This window comes from Rhipicephalus sanguineus, chromosome 10, assembly GCF_013339695.2.
Source record: "Rhipicephalus sanguineus isolate Rsan-2018 chromosome 10, BIME_Rsan_1.4, whole genome shotgun sequence".
Taxonomy (NCBI): domain Eukaryota; kingdom Metazoa; phylum Arthropoda; class Arachnida; order Ixodida; family Ixodidae; genus Rhipicephalus; species Rhipicephalus sanguineus.
The window spans coordinates 132,385,775-132,400,524 of NC_051185.1; the positions used below are offsets into that span (position 1 = coordinate 132,385,775).

Below are 14,750 nucleotides of genomic sequence, written 5' to 3' on the forward strand. Positions count from 1 at the left end.
ACGGGCGCTGGACTCTCGTCGTCTGTCCGCAGCCGACGCGTCGGCTCGACGCTGACGCTTGGCTTCGACGTCGGCGTTGCGTACGGCGGGTTTTGCTTGCCGACGCTGCCGTTGCGTTTCGGCATGTCGAGCCCGCGTTTCATCCATAGCAGTTTCCCGCCGACGTTGCCGTTTGAGCTGGGCTTCCCTATCCCGGAGCTCGGGGTCCGCTTGCCGACGTTTACGTTGCGCTTCGGCGCGTCGAGTCTTCCGCTGCTTCACCCGCTGCTCCGCGATCTCGGCAGGCCTTGAAGGGCCACTAAACCAACCACAGACGCTCACCTGCTCCTCTCTGTTGCTTAGCTCTGTTGACAACAGCCGCAGTGACGTCACATGTACGATTAGGGGACGTCGCGAGCAAGAGACGCTGTCAGTGGGCAAACAAGAGGCTGTTATCTGCTAGCAGATACGCACGCTTCTTGCGTTTCCATCTCGGACGCTGAGGAAGGGCACTCGGAGAGGTGGATAGACGAGCCGACGAACGCAGCCTAGCGAAGGAAAGAGCGAAATGAGAAAGCGTGTGCAACTCCACCAGCGTTCGCTGTAGTCTCGTGCACAACTGCGGCGCCACAACTAAATTTCGACCTCTGGGTGGTTTAGGCTCCCTTTAAAGTATTACGGCAACTGGCACCGACCTTGACGTTGGGACTCATGACACCGGCGCAGTGACTGAGCGTGTGTACGACCTAACGCGAGCCTTATATCTAAACGAGGAGAGGGAGGGGAGCGGGTAATGGGAGAGGGGAGTAGAGAGGAGGAGGAGTAGAGAGGGGGAGAGGGAAAGGGGATGGAGAGGGGGAGCGCGGAGCGGAAAGTGGAGAGGGGAGGGGAGTGAAGATCGGCAGAGGGGAAAAGGGGAGAGGAGCCGGGGAGTGGAGAGGGGGTTGTGGAGAGGGTTCGCGCATGCGCAGTAAGGGTGCTCACGCCACACCATTTGAGCTCCGCCATAAGATGCTTCGAATCTAAAAAATTCGCTAGCAGCGCTGTTGCTGCGTACACCTGTCCAGTGATCCGGTATTGCGCCAACGGTCTTTTACGGACATGGCCACACCGGTATTTGCTGCATCGTGCGAAGGCTTCTTATTGAAGTTCTCGTGATTAGATGGCAACCCGTTAGTTTGTCGGCAAGCAGAGCAGCCACTCCCATCAACTGCAAAAATTACAAGCAAGAAGCGCTGTCAACGTTGTGTATAAACAGCTGTCGCGTTAGGAAGCTAAAACAGACGCCAATAAGTTGCTTCGGAAGGAAACTAATGAAATTTGAGGAAGATGGGCAAAATTTTGAGATACTAACAGACATTTCACTCAGTTTCTTTTTATTTTTGTTATATTATTTTTTCCCCGAACTACTAGGAATGGCACCTGATACTTTTTCATCATCTGGACTCGCCTGAATACATTCATAATTACATTTTCACTATTTCGTAAACAAAATTTCCATTTTAGAGCTGTTTGTTTATTTGCCTTCCTTCGTTTGAGATTTTCAATGGTGTCTCGTACGTGTGTTTCTTATGTTGTACCTTGCCCCTGCTGCTTGGGACACATGGCATACAGTGTGATGTAAATAAATAAATGAGAAGAAATGGTTCATAGTTAAAAAATTTTCAAGGCAACAATTTTGTGCATAGGCGTTTTCTGCTACATTATATGGACTTATAAAAACAAATTTGCGAATGTATCAAAGTATTTTAAGACACAATTGCCAAGTATCGTATCGAATACAATACTTCTTGCCTGAGTACCTTGTATCGTATCGCGATACAATTTCAAAGTATCTTTGCCCAGCTCTGGGGCAGCGTGTGCGTGAGCAGGCCTTGAATTGCCTTGACAGGAAAGGAAGTTGATTATCTATCGGAGGGTTGTACACAAAATGTGCATGAGTTACTGTGATGATACTGATAGTTTGTTCATGTTATTTTTGTTTATCATTGTCCCTTCCTTCCATCGTTCTGCACTGCGCTAGCATATATTGCGTGGTGTGGACGATTAAAGCATTGTGCTAAGTCAGCGCTGTCGCTTGTGGTTCCTTTTCATTTGTCTTTTGCGCTGTTTTCTTTCCGCTATGTTGTACCAACACGACCAAGCATCCACTTTAGACGAAGACCTACGTCAAGAATTTCTTTAAATCCTTCTTGCGTGAAGATAGAGACGCGTCAGCGGGAAGCGGAACGCCTTCGCGCGTTTACGGCTCAAGCTACGAACGCTGCCTCTCGCGTTTCTCAGTCGCTGTGTGGCATGTTCACGAGCACAGGCATAGTTTTTTAAAGACGATAGTCTTTCTTGGGATACTTAAACGGAGAAATTTTGGTCTGTCTTTCTGTTTGTCGGCACGTCACTCGATTCAGTCACTCGGCCAAAGTTGAGCCACTTGCCCAAGGGCCAGCCATCTTGAACGGCTGACCAGGTTCATACTTGTGTACATTGTCGACCAAAAAGCAAACATTACGCATATCTGAGGCGCAACATCACTAGGTAAATATTAGGTGGTCTGTTCCTTTAATAGAAAATGCATACATACGTAACTCTAAAGACCCTAGTTTCTTAAGCTGCGCTGAAACGCGCCTTCCTCCGTGCGCTCATTGTTGTGTTTCGGTTTCGGTTCTGTATTGCACTGTACGAATGCCATGGGGCGCCGCCCTGGCATTCCTGTTTTACCCAGGCGACGTGTAAATAAAAGAATGTGTGGAGAGTACTCGTTGAGTGCGGACGTTTCTCTTGCATCAGCGCTTCGCGCCAAACCGCGTGTTCGGGCTGGCTGGCGTCCCCGCCGGTCGCGTTGGTCACCGCCGGTCTTCGCCTGCTGCTGTGCCGGGACTACCAGCCCGCAACACAGCACTCATGTTTCCCGACGTATTGCCAGATGGCGTCTATATCTCACGCAGCGCCTCTTCTATCGTCTTTAGACGACATTTGCAGCGAAGCACGCAGATACGCGGCCAATTTTTTTTTATAACTGTAGTAGTATTGAAAAAAAAAGAGTATATGAGGTCAGGAATGTTTATTTGCGTACAAAGAAAAGACGCAGTAGCGAAGGAGTTACTTGACGGCACGATTCATTAATCCCTTAATTTAGTCGCCATCAGTGTTCCTGAACATCATAAGTGAAGAACCCTTTACTGCCGGTTGTCGCGAATTCACGACATACCAAAAGACGGCGGTTAAGTAACACGTGAAACGCGTTGATGCCTTCACCGGCGGCTGTCATGTATTTGCGGCGAACGTAGCTTTCAGCACATCTAGCGCCATTGCATGTAAGGTATTGCAAGCTGGAACCCAGTGTTGTGTATCAGTTGCCGGAGAGCGCGAAGCACGTGCAACAGCTCACACTTCTTCGTTGTTTTCTGCCAGAGGGACGCAAGTTCCATCTCCGATAAAATTTTTTCGATGTGCACGCATACAAGAGGTTGCACACAACGTGTCATGTTGTTTTGAAGTACGTTTTTTCCTGCGCGATCCTCGCTTCTATGGTATGTCGCGAATTCGCGACATCCGGCATTTGAGTCAGTCAGTGATGACTGCCGGTATGACAAGTTCATGATGGACTTCGGGTCATCTTATGGGAAAAAAAAGGCTTCGCGCGCGCTTGTCACCTGAAGATAAAGGTGACGACAGCTGTCTCAATGACAGCGAAGACGATGATGCCGATGCCGATCCTCATGCACAAGCTGGAGTGTCTTCATCCAGCAGTGAGGATGAAGACGAAGATGTGGTAGACCAGCCAAGCTAGTGCCTCTCTAAAACATGCAGTGCGGTGGAAAAAAAGGACTGTCAAGAACAGCGGGAAGTGCCACACTGGAAAACCGCTCATCCTCAATGTGACACTGTCTGAGCTCCTATTGAATATTTCAAGGAATTTTTTGTGACACCTTCATGGAAAACATCGTTTAGCAGAGCAATCTGTCTGCGACGCTGAAAAATCCGAACAAAGGATTGGCTCTGTCTCGTGGTGAGCTAGATCTATTTCTCGGTGCCGTCACCTTCATGTCATTCTGTCGGCTCTCATGAAGTCGGCTATACTGGGCGGCGGTGTCTAGGGCACACACGGTGGCCGAGACGATGTCACGTGTTTGGAAGGAGGCAAAAAGTCAAACTTGCGTTTAACAACAATGACGACGCCAAGTTACGTCACCCTGAAGAGATCCGCTTCATTGATGCGGCGATGCCATACTTGCGTCGCATTAAATAGATTGAGCTACTATTGGCTTAAAGGGGTCATGAACCACTTTTCCAAGTAATGATCTAATGGCCTCAGTATCGTAGTGTACTGCCTCCCGAATCGATTGCCGCAAAAATTTCTCGAATCCGTCAAGAATCAGCGGAGTTACGGGGGTTTGGCGCACGCTCCCAGCGCTTTCTCTCTTTTCTCGTGCCGGCGAGCGCACTGGAAGCTAGACAGGGAGGGATGGCATGGGGGAAAGAAGTTACGTCAGCACGCGTCATGAAACGCGATCGCTCTCCCGCTGTGATTCGCTTGCGCGAGTGCGGCTACCGTGTACTGAGGAGTGCGGCGCCGGCAAGTGGTGGCACCCCGCAGCAAGAAGCGCATCTGATCCGAACGCCGCTCTCGATTTACGTCGGCTATCGGCCAATAAGCATGCTATGTCTCTTGCTACGTACAGCGGACAGACGCCCCGCCCACCGACGAGAGTGAGAACCGGCCTCTGTTTGAAAAGAGGGTGCCTGGGGAAACGGCAACTTCGCGCTCCGCTTGTGGCCATTACACGGCGCGCAGGACTGTAATATTTGGCAGAGCAGTTCATAGCCGTGTCAGCTTTCCGCAGGATGTGTTTTTTCAATCAGCCCAAGGGGTGCTTCATGACCCCTTTAAGTGCCTGTTGTCGCGAATTCGCGACATACCCAAAAGTATGCATTAAAGTTGCATTTTGGATAATACAACTGCTGATTTCCGTTAAGCTTGCTATTTAAAGCTGAAAAATGAAAAACAATTTTTTTTCTTCGGCGCTTTCACAATTCAGGCATAAAAGGGTTAAAGTGATGAGTCTCTGTGATGAGAAGGGGACCGCGGCTGATTCGTAGCTTACACACAATCTGTCCAATCATTCCAAGCTTGAGGGCTCCTTTTAAAAACGTGACAGGTTGTTGAATGTTGCCAAGAGCGCTTCTTGATAGGTTTCTAAAGACGTCTCACTAAGAGGTCCCTTTGGACGCACCACGCAAGAATAACGCTCATGTGACAACAAGCCATTGCTATCTATGACTACTTCCGGAATTGGAGTTGAGGTCACCTTTGCTGGAGTACTTGTTGTCTATTTACACCGTCTTCTTAAGCATTACTCTTCCGCGGGAACATGTTTCACTCGAACTAGTAGACTCACAGCTGTGCGTCCCACTCACCTGAAATCCCGGCGGGCAGAGACAACTGTAGTTTCCCGGTCCGTGGTCAAGGCAGGTTGCGCCGTTAAGGCAAGGTCCGCACGGTGGGCCGCACTCCTGAAGGCGCACTGCGCGCAACACATCCCGCGACGCGCCTGAAAGGCGGACGTCGCGTTTTCCCAGACGCAGCCGTCGCAGGCAGCCTCGGAAACCGTGCTCCACGCCACCCACGTTGTCCAAGACCCCGGCTGGTGGTCCCAGACCCCGCGGTCCCGGCAGCCAGCCGACGAACAGGTTTTCGGCGAGGTCTAGAGACTGCAGAAGGCCCCCCGAGCGACCGCGGATGTCTGCCTCGCCGTCCAGCGTAAGGAAGCCGTCCTGCGGTCACGCGGGCACCGAGGCGTCGATTTTGGAGGTCAGACAGGCGAAAATTTAAGCAGGCATTGCACAATTAACCGAATGCATTAATAGCAAGATCGAGCGGCGCGTGCTAGTGTGCCAACAAATTTCAGTGGAAATGTACCCATATTTAAAGACTCGAGATGACAGAATAAAGAAGAATAAAGAAGAGCGAAATAAAAGGTGCAGGGAAATTCAGGACAACGCTACAAAACGGACCTGTTAAAACTGAGAAATTTTTATAGAAGAAGCGCAAATTATCTTTAGCTTTAGTATCCCTGATATAATGTGATAATCGCAAGAACGTCCGGCCTTATTGTGTTAAAAAGGAAGCTACGAAGTAATTCTATTATTCGTCTGAGCTTTTCTTCCAACACCTATGCTTTTTGTTGTTAGAATGCTTGGCTACACAAAGCAATAGGCGCGTTCATAAAAGCAAGGTTTTCGTGATGCCTGAATGTCATGTACGACTGCCAGGAACAGATAAGCACTACACGCAAAACGTAAATATTAAGCGGTCCATTTTGGTATTTAGGACGACTTGCCGTTTTTCCTGATCATATTCCGCGGCGAGGCGCCTCTTTTAAAAAATGCCCCCACCTCCCCGAAGGGAATCGTGAGGAAATGCGAATGCATTTCTTGCGCCGAGAGTACACGGCGCAGTAATTTTAATGGCGTAAATTAATGACGAGACGAGGATTTGTACCGTAACCATTTACTTACACATTCATCAGCACCTGTTTGTGTTGTCATTGTACCTGACGGCCATAATCTCAGCCTTGTGGTCGCCGTTGGCGTTTCACAGCGGCGTCTCGAGCACACATTTCGAGAGGCGCCCAGCCAGCGGACGGGAGAGTGGGGCGCAGGGAGGAGAGAGAGCGAACGGCGAGAGAAGGAGCGGCGAAGCACTGCACCCAATGCCACCTAGAAGAGCGGTGCGGAGCCGGCGCGCGCCCGCGCAAACCGCGGGGAGGAGGCGGAGCGCGCGCAGTCACGTGGGGTGTGACGTCGCTGCGCCGTTGCTACAGACGCTCCTCTCCTTTCCTCGCGCCGTTGCTATGGGACGGCGGATTCAGGGTCGCTTATAAAGTGCATTCGCACTTAAAATTGTCATGTGAGCTCCCGGCCTGACGTAACAGGGCTGACGGAATTCTCGCGCGCCTGATGCGCTCAGTTTCGGTATTGCCTCGATGGGGACCTTGAATTTCGGTTACTATTATCCTAATTACGGGCGCTTCTCGCAATTTTAATACGAAAGTGTTTTATCTCGGGGTACACCACGGCTCCACTCACGTATTTCAGTCACGGATATGACGTTGTAAGATATACACTAACAGATGCAAAGAAAGAACTGGAACGAAAAATCCAGCCAGCTCCACTTCGCGAACACTGTCGAAACAGCTTATGCCGGCCATTCATCAGGCTATATTGTATTTTTTTAAATGCGAAGCATTTCTTAGCGAACTTCTGCGACTTTGAGCGTATCTATCTATCTATCTATCTATCTATCTATCTATATATCTATCTATCTATCTATCTATCTATCTATCTATCTATCTATCTATCTATCTATCTATCTATCTATCTATCTAGCCGCCTACGACTTTCTGCTCTCCTGGTCACTTGGTTCATCGAATGTGCACCAAAACTGGCATGGCGTAACATGACTGCATGACGAACATAAATGACAAGTCATAACATGAAAATCATGACACGCATGTCATGTATAGCATGATTTACATGCTACGCTCATGGTGCGCTGGCGGCCGTTTCGCTAGTTTGATATACGCCAAAATTGGTGTCTTGCGACATGACTGTGTGACGAACATAAATAACACGAGTTAACATGAAAATCATGACACGCATGTCATGTACAGCATGACTTACGTGCCACGCTCATGGTGCGCTGGCGGCCGTTTCGCTAGCTTTACATACACCAAAATTGGTATCTTGCGACGTGACTGTGTAACAAACGTAAATAACACGAGTTATCATGAAAATCATGAAACGCATGTCATGTGCAGCATGACTTACGTGCCACGCTCATGGGGCGCTGGCGGCCGTTTCGCTAGCTTTACATACACCAAAATTGGTATCTTGCGACGTGACTGTGTAACGAACGTAAATAACACGAGTTAACATGAAAATCATGACACGCATGTCATGTACAGCATGACTTACGTGCCACGCTCATGGTGCGCTGGCGGCCGTTTCGCTAGCTTTACATACACCAAAATTGGTATCTTGCGACGTGACTGTGTAACAAACGTAAATAACACGAGTTAACATGAAAATCATGACACGCATGTCATGTGCAGCATGACTTACGTGCCACGCTCATGGTGCGCTGGCGGCCGTTTCGCTAGCTTTACATACACCAAAATTGGTATCTTGCGACGTGACTGTGTAACAAACGTAAATAACACGAGTTAACATGAAAATCATGACACGCATGTCATGTACAGCATGACTTACGTGCCACGCTCATGGTGCGCTGGCGGCCGTTTCGCTAGCTTTACATACACCAAAATTGGTATCTTGCGACGTGACTGTGTAACAAACGTAAATAACACGAGTTATCATGAAAATCATGAAACGCATGTCATGTATAGCATGATTTACATGCTACGCTTATGGTGCGCTGGCGGCCGTTTCGCTAGTTTGATATACGCCAAAATTGGTGTCTTGCGACATGACTGTGTGACGAACATAAATAACACGAGTTAACATGAAAATCATGACACGCATGTCATGTACAGCATGACTTACGTGCCACGCTCATGGTGCGCTGGCGGCCGTTTCGCTAGCTTTACATACACCAAAATTGGTATCTTGCGACGTGACTGTGTAACGAACGTAAATAACACGAGTTATCATGAAAATCATGAAACGCATGTCATGTGCAGCATGACTTACGTGCCACGCTCATGGTGCGCTGGCGGCCGTTTCGCTAGCTTTACATACACCAAAATTGGTATCTTGCGACGTGACTGTGTAACAAACGTAAATAACACGAGTTAACATGAAAATCATGACACGCATGTCATGTACAGCATGACTTACGTGCCACGCTCATGAGGCGCTGGCGGCTGTTTCTCTAGCTTGATCGACCCCGAAGTTGGTATTGCGTGACGTTACTGTGTGACGGACATAAATAATAGGAGTTAACATGAAAACCATGACACGCATTTTCCTCAATGACATACAAGTCGATGTATGCAGCGCTTTGCTGGCTGCTTCGCATTACATCGATTCCCAGAACGCGTGGGATGTGCCGGCTTTTTCAAGTCTTCCCTTCGCTGGCGCTTAGCTCCGGCCTCCCTTGCGCGAACACCGCCGACGTGGCCGTTCTCGCGTCAGCTCTCGTTGACGCTCACGTCAGGCAGCTTCTTCATCGGAAGAATGGGAAATGTTGGCCATTTTTGAAAGCGCAAGCTTTTGAACACCGATACTGACCCGCTATTTGACACTCCACTGCGCCTCACCCCATCTTGGCGCGTTTCTCGAAGGTTCACCCCTCGACACCCTCCGTCCTCGCCTCTCGCCGCACGCTCTCGCCTCTCGCAGCACGGCGCAGCCCTCCCCTTCCGAGCCAGCCTGACTCTCGCCACACTGCAAGGCCACACGATCACTTCTACGCCAACCCCGGACACGAAAGCCCCGAGTAAGAATAGCTTCGCTGTTAAAAGTTCCGTTGCCGGGAGTCGAACCTACGAACCCTCGCTCCGCAGCGCGCGGCGCGAAACCACTCGGCCACACAGTGTACGTTCCCCGCCATACTAACGGCGAGCTATTTATATGCACCATTTACCATTGGCGGTACTCAGAGCTCGGTGGCTTGAGCGCGTTCTAGCTGTCACTACCAAGATAACGCGAAGAGCGCGCAGGACGCGCTTTAAAGATCGTCGCCCCGCGCGTTGCGATGCCAGCACGCCTCTACAGGGGGCGTCTCTGATGCGTGCTCGCTTTCTTGTGACGGGGGCGGTTTGTACGTCTTGTGCTTTCACCGCAAATTTCCGTTGACGTTACAGAGAGCACGAAGGGGACTTCGCTTGCTGCAGCGGCCGCGTTTTCGAAAGGAGCGCGCTGCTCACACACAAAGAAGTAAAATATCTTGTTGTTGGGCTAGTTGGTAGATCATTTCCAAAAAACCTAATTAGAGCGCAAACACACGACACATTCACACCCACACACCCAGGCATCAACCACGTACAGCGCTCACTTCCAACTGAACTTATTCATCGCACGAAGGCTGAATATATACAAGTGACACATGCGCGCATTACACCACTTAAAGCGAACGCACGCACTAACAAGACATACATTTTCTTTCCTGCTCCTTCCATCTCACAGCCTAGAACTGATGAACTGAATGATGAACTGATGTCCTGGGGTGCTATCAGCATGGCCCGAGCTTCTCGTGAACACGAGTTTGCTCCGGGCTCGCACTACGGCGGTCATGACAGGAAGACAGCGCGGAGCGCGTGAAAGTAACGCCATGAAAAACGGCTACAAAAACGCGCATGTCGTCACAAACGCATGCCCGGCGTTTGCGGCGGTTCTCAAAGGAACCGCGCGTGCGAAAGCATCAGTGCCGCCACTCGGCCAACATTTCAACAGTGCAGCAACGCCAGTGTGATTGTCGCGCTATCGGTTTGCCAACTAACTGATCATCGCGCCTCCCATAGGCGCGTTCGTGGGCGGTTATCCTCTTTCGGGCAAGTTCTGTCACACCACCTGGAGCATGGAAATTTCCACTCAAAGGCAGCAAGGTCGCACACGCAGCATTCTCGTACAGCTTGTTTCAATTCGATCGAATATTGCGTTGATTAGTCTGCTACGTCGAATACTATAAAGTTACGTCGCAGCCATTAGCTGAATCGTTGCGGCGTGAGTACAGTGCCCCAGCAAGAGCAAACGCGATGGGCGTGCCCGAGCCTTGCCGCGGGCGCTTGTTAATCAAACTACTTGGCACGCGAGCTCGGCTTCAAACTCGTACATTCTGAGAACGCCCCGAATTCAACTCGCACTGTCAAGTGTCTCATGCAGTCGACGCTACTAGCAGCTTCTCCCAGCTTTTTACGTCAATTCAGTCAATTCAGCCTGAACGTCAATTCAGTCTGTTCTGTCTGCTTCGGAGTGACGACCGCGTCAGCTCGGTACAATTTTCATAGTCCTAATAAAGTTGGTCTTAACTAGGTCCTAATTAACGTGGCATTGAATAGACTTGTCTTAGTCTCGTTTTAACTATCAAGACCGTAATTAGTTTAGGCTTAATTACCGAGGCCTTACTTAGTATGGTGCTAATTCGCAGAGTCTTAATTATCAGGATCTGAGTTAGCATGTTTTTGATTAGCTTGGTCGTGATTAGCGTGGTATGAATTAGCTCAGCCTTATCATGGCACGGCTTCATTAGCGTGGTCCTAATTAACGTGATCGTAATAGGCATGTGCCTAGCAAGACGTGGCCTAAGAGGCTCACTCTCATCTTGGGGGCCTAATGAGCTAGGTCACGCACCTGGCTAATGAGCCAATCAGCCGGGCGCACGTGTTCGGGGAGCGAGCAGAAGATGAAGAGGACGAAGAAAGCGCGCGGCGGACGAGCAACGCGCTTGAAGGCCGATCATGATGATCAATACATATGACCTCGATGAATCAGGGTGCCGGAACGAAATGTTCTTCGTTTCGGTATTAGTTTCGTTCCACCACAAAAAAATCCGTTCTGTTTTTGTTCTCTAAAAAACGTTCCGTAACGGTTCGTAACGGTTTTTATTTGTGTGCAGAAATTTGAAGTTAAAGTAATCGTGTAAAAAAAAAAAAACATTGCATTTATGGTATAGTTACTTGCGCTCCTCTTAAGAAAGTGGGACAAAAGTAAAACGCGTTCTTCCCACGAGAAGCGGAATTAGCTGTACCCCAAATTCCTACCAACTAACACAAACCAATGCCCTTCAAAGTCATAGCATTTAGTTTCTCTAAAGTGAATTATGAATTTTTTTTAGCAGGCTCAATGCTTTGTGTCAGCGGAGTGAACACGATCTCAGAAGCAGCACGTCATTGAATGTACTCCATGATGTGCGAGACCGCTGTTCTCAAAAAAATCGCCAGGCCTGCGCGGAACACGCAGCACAGTCACAGCGAAAGCTGGAAAAGCAGCATATCTAGAGTCCTTTGTACACTCTCTTGGGGCAACTATACAAGCACACTTGCAAGGTACCCACTATGCCATAAATCATCGTAGTTTTTTCTGAAGTAGGCAAGCACCCACTACGCCAATTTACGTCATTCTTAAGAGAATCGTGGTACCCGTTACACATCTGTAACGCATTTTGTATACTTTGTGCTGTGGCTGATGATGATGAAGAATTATGGCTGAGGCATTTGTAGTGTGTTGGAAGCATTCAACGACCGACTTATTGCGCAATTCGCATTGTGACGCTGTTATTTCACTCTTCTGTTATGTTACATTAGATATGTTAACACGATTCCTTGCCCGACATGCCGCCTGTGTAGAGTATTTTAGGGGCGAAGCTCCTTAAGCCGTGGGTCTGTCCTTCCTCTGTGACCGGTATGTAACCACTCGTCAACGTCATCTTCTTCTACTGCATACCAGAACGCGCGCTTCTCACGAGCTAGTATGCAGTTCTGGTATGCAGTGGCAGAAGAAGACGTTGACGAGTGACTCTCGTGCGTGTTCGCCTGTGTGGCATTCTTTCTTTGCTGCGGGCGTTCTGGTATGCAGTAGAAGAAGAAGACGACGTTGACGAGTGACTCTCGTGCGTGTTCGCCTGTGTGGCATTCTTTCTTTGCTGCGCGCGTTCTGGTATGCAGTAGCAGAAGACGACGTTGACGAGTGACTCTCGTGCGTGTTTGCCTGTGTGGCATTCTTTCTTCTTTGCTGCACGCGTTCTGGTATGCAGTAGCAGAAGAAGACGACGTTGACGAGTGACTCTCGTGCGTGTTTGCCTGTGTGGCATTCTTTCTTCTTTGCTGCGCGCGTTCTGGTATGCAGTAGCAGAAGAAGACGACGTTGACGAGTGACTCTCGTGCGTGTTTGCCTGTGTGGCATTCTTTCTTCTTTGCTGCGCGCGTTCTGGTATGCAGTAGCAGAAGAAGACGACGTTGGCGAGTGACTCTCGTGCGTGTTTGCCTGTGTGGCATTCTTTCTTCTTTGCTGCGCGCGTTCTGGTATGCAATAGAAGAAGAAGACGACGTTCATGAGTGACACTCGCGTTCGCAGCGAGTCACCGGATGGAGCAGGTGGCTGTAGACAGTAGACGAACAAAATAAAAGAACAAAATAAAAGTTGATTTATATATACGCACACAGTCTCACGTTTTTCCAAATGATGTAATTGGGGATCTTTCACGGGAGGGTTACAGTTTTACCGATGATCTCCCCCTCTCGAGCTTCGCTCACTTATCATCCGTGGATATGGCGTGATTTTTTCGCGAAGGAGTGTCAAGCACCACCGTGACTTTGTGGTAGCTAGAATACTTATTTCACGCGATAGCGTTTACGAACACCGGCGGCGACGGCGACGAAAAACTATGGCGCCAAAATCGGCTGGTGTGATACCATAACGGCTTTCGCTGTAAGAAAATTCAGCGCCGAGAACGCCCTCTCCACGCTGGCCCGCGTGACAGGCACGCAAAAGTCCACTTGCGTCCATATACACATCTCTGATTGCCACTGCTTTCGTTTTCCGCACAATTTCAGCATATCTTTGCTTAGAAAGTCCTGCCTGAGGTACACGCTAATACTGTATCCTGATATATGCGTAACTGCTCACGTTGCATGACCTCAGTTGTTCCGGATTGCCAAGTTTCCTCGTGTACTGGAAAACGATTTTAAAAATTTCGGTTTCACTCCGGAACGAAATGATACATAAAGTTTCGGCTATGTCTTCGTTCCGGTCAAAGATATCGTTTTTTTTTTAGATTTTCGTTTTCGTTCCTTTCCGACGGTAATTAGGTCCGGCCGCGCGCTCTTGAAAGGCGTTCAGCCGGAGCTAATCTCGAAGTCTACGGTACTGATTATTCAAAGATTATTTAGTGCAGGCAATAAACGCTTGAAAATGAGTTTGAACAGCCCGTACCTCCAAAAAATATCATTCCTAAAAAAATTCTGCGACTTTTCTTGCATGGGTGCACATCTGCACTCAGTGGAAGGACAAACAAACGAAAGAAGAGGCTTTGAATACGCCACCAACCTTCGTCGACGGCCCTTGGCGTGACGCCGCGTTCCATCGTAATCAATGGAACGTGGCCTGCGCTAAGGGATGGATTTGACCTTTTCGTGCTATTAGTTCGTTCAACAGAGGGTGTCGCCAGAGGTCGGAGAGATTCCGAGTTTCGCCACACTACGGCATAGCACCCTTGGCCAGTCCTGGCTCTTTCTCTGTACTCTAAAAAGGATACGCCAGCTCTGGGCCGACCAGAGAGCCCACACGATGCGGTGGTCAGGCTCAGCCTGCCCGTCCCAACATGGGAGGAGCCCACTGCGCGCTAGTCGCGTCTCTCAGGACACTACTAATAAAGCGTGACCAACCTTTGCTCTGTCTCTCTTAATCGTTGAGCTTAGCTTTCTTCGTTCAATTCCACGGTCCTTCTCGTGGTTCTTGATCTAAGTTTGTGCAGCGAATGTTAGAAACACTAGTAGAGTGCGGTATTTGTACAATTTTCACTTTGGGGGCAGTTGCCGGTGACGATATGGAAAATCGGTAATTTCTTCTGTATACGCACCCCTCGTTCTTTGATGCATTCCTTTTACGTGAGGAGGCTCAAATACGCGCCTTCAACACAATATTCCGACTTGTATTGTGAGAAAAATAAACCGCGAAACATAAGACGCCACCGAGTTTGAGGGAGTGAATATCCAAATTTAATGAATGATAACAAACCTGTGTGACTGCTTTCAAGAAATTAGTTGGTTTTCGCGTGAACGGGTACATATGTCGTGCTGAAGAGAAATGCCTAC

At 49.1% G+C, this 14,750-nt stretch overlaps 1 protein-coding gene across 1 annotated transcript in view; it reads right to left on the reverse strand.

Moving 5' to 3' along the window:
• Positions 1–14,750, reverse strand: part of LOC119406743 (agrin) — a 439,130-nt gene that overhangs the window by 271,744 nt on the left and 152,636 nt on the right. Inside the window, exon 6 of the mRNA XM_049420197.1 lies at positions 5,395–5,751. Within this exon, the coding sequence (XP_049276154.1) occupies positions 5,395–5,751 (357 nt within the window). The remainder of the gene's footprint in view (positions 1–5,394; positions 5,752–14,750) is intronic.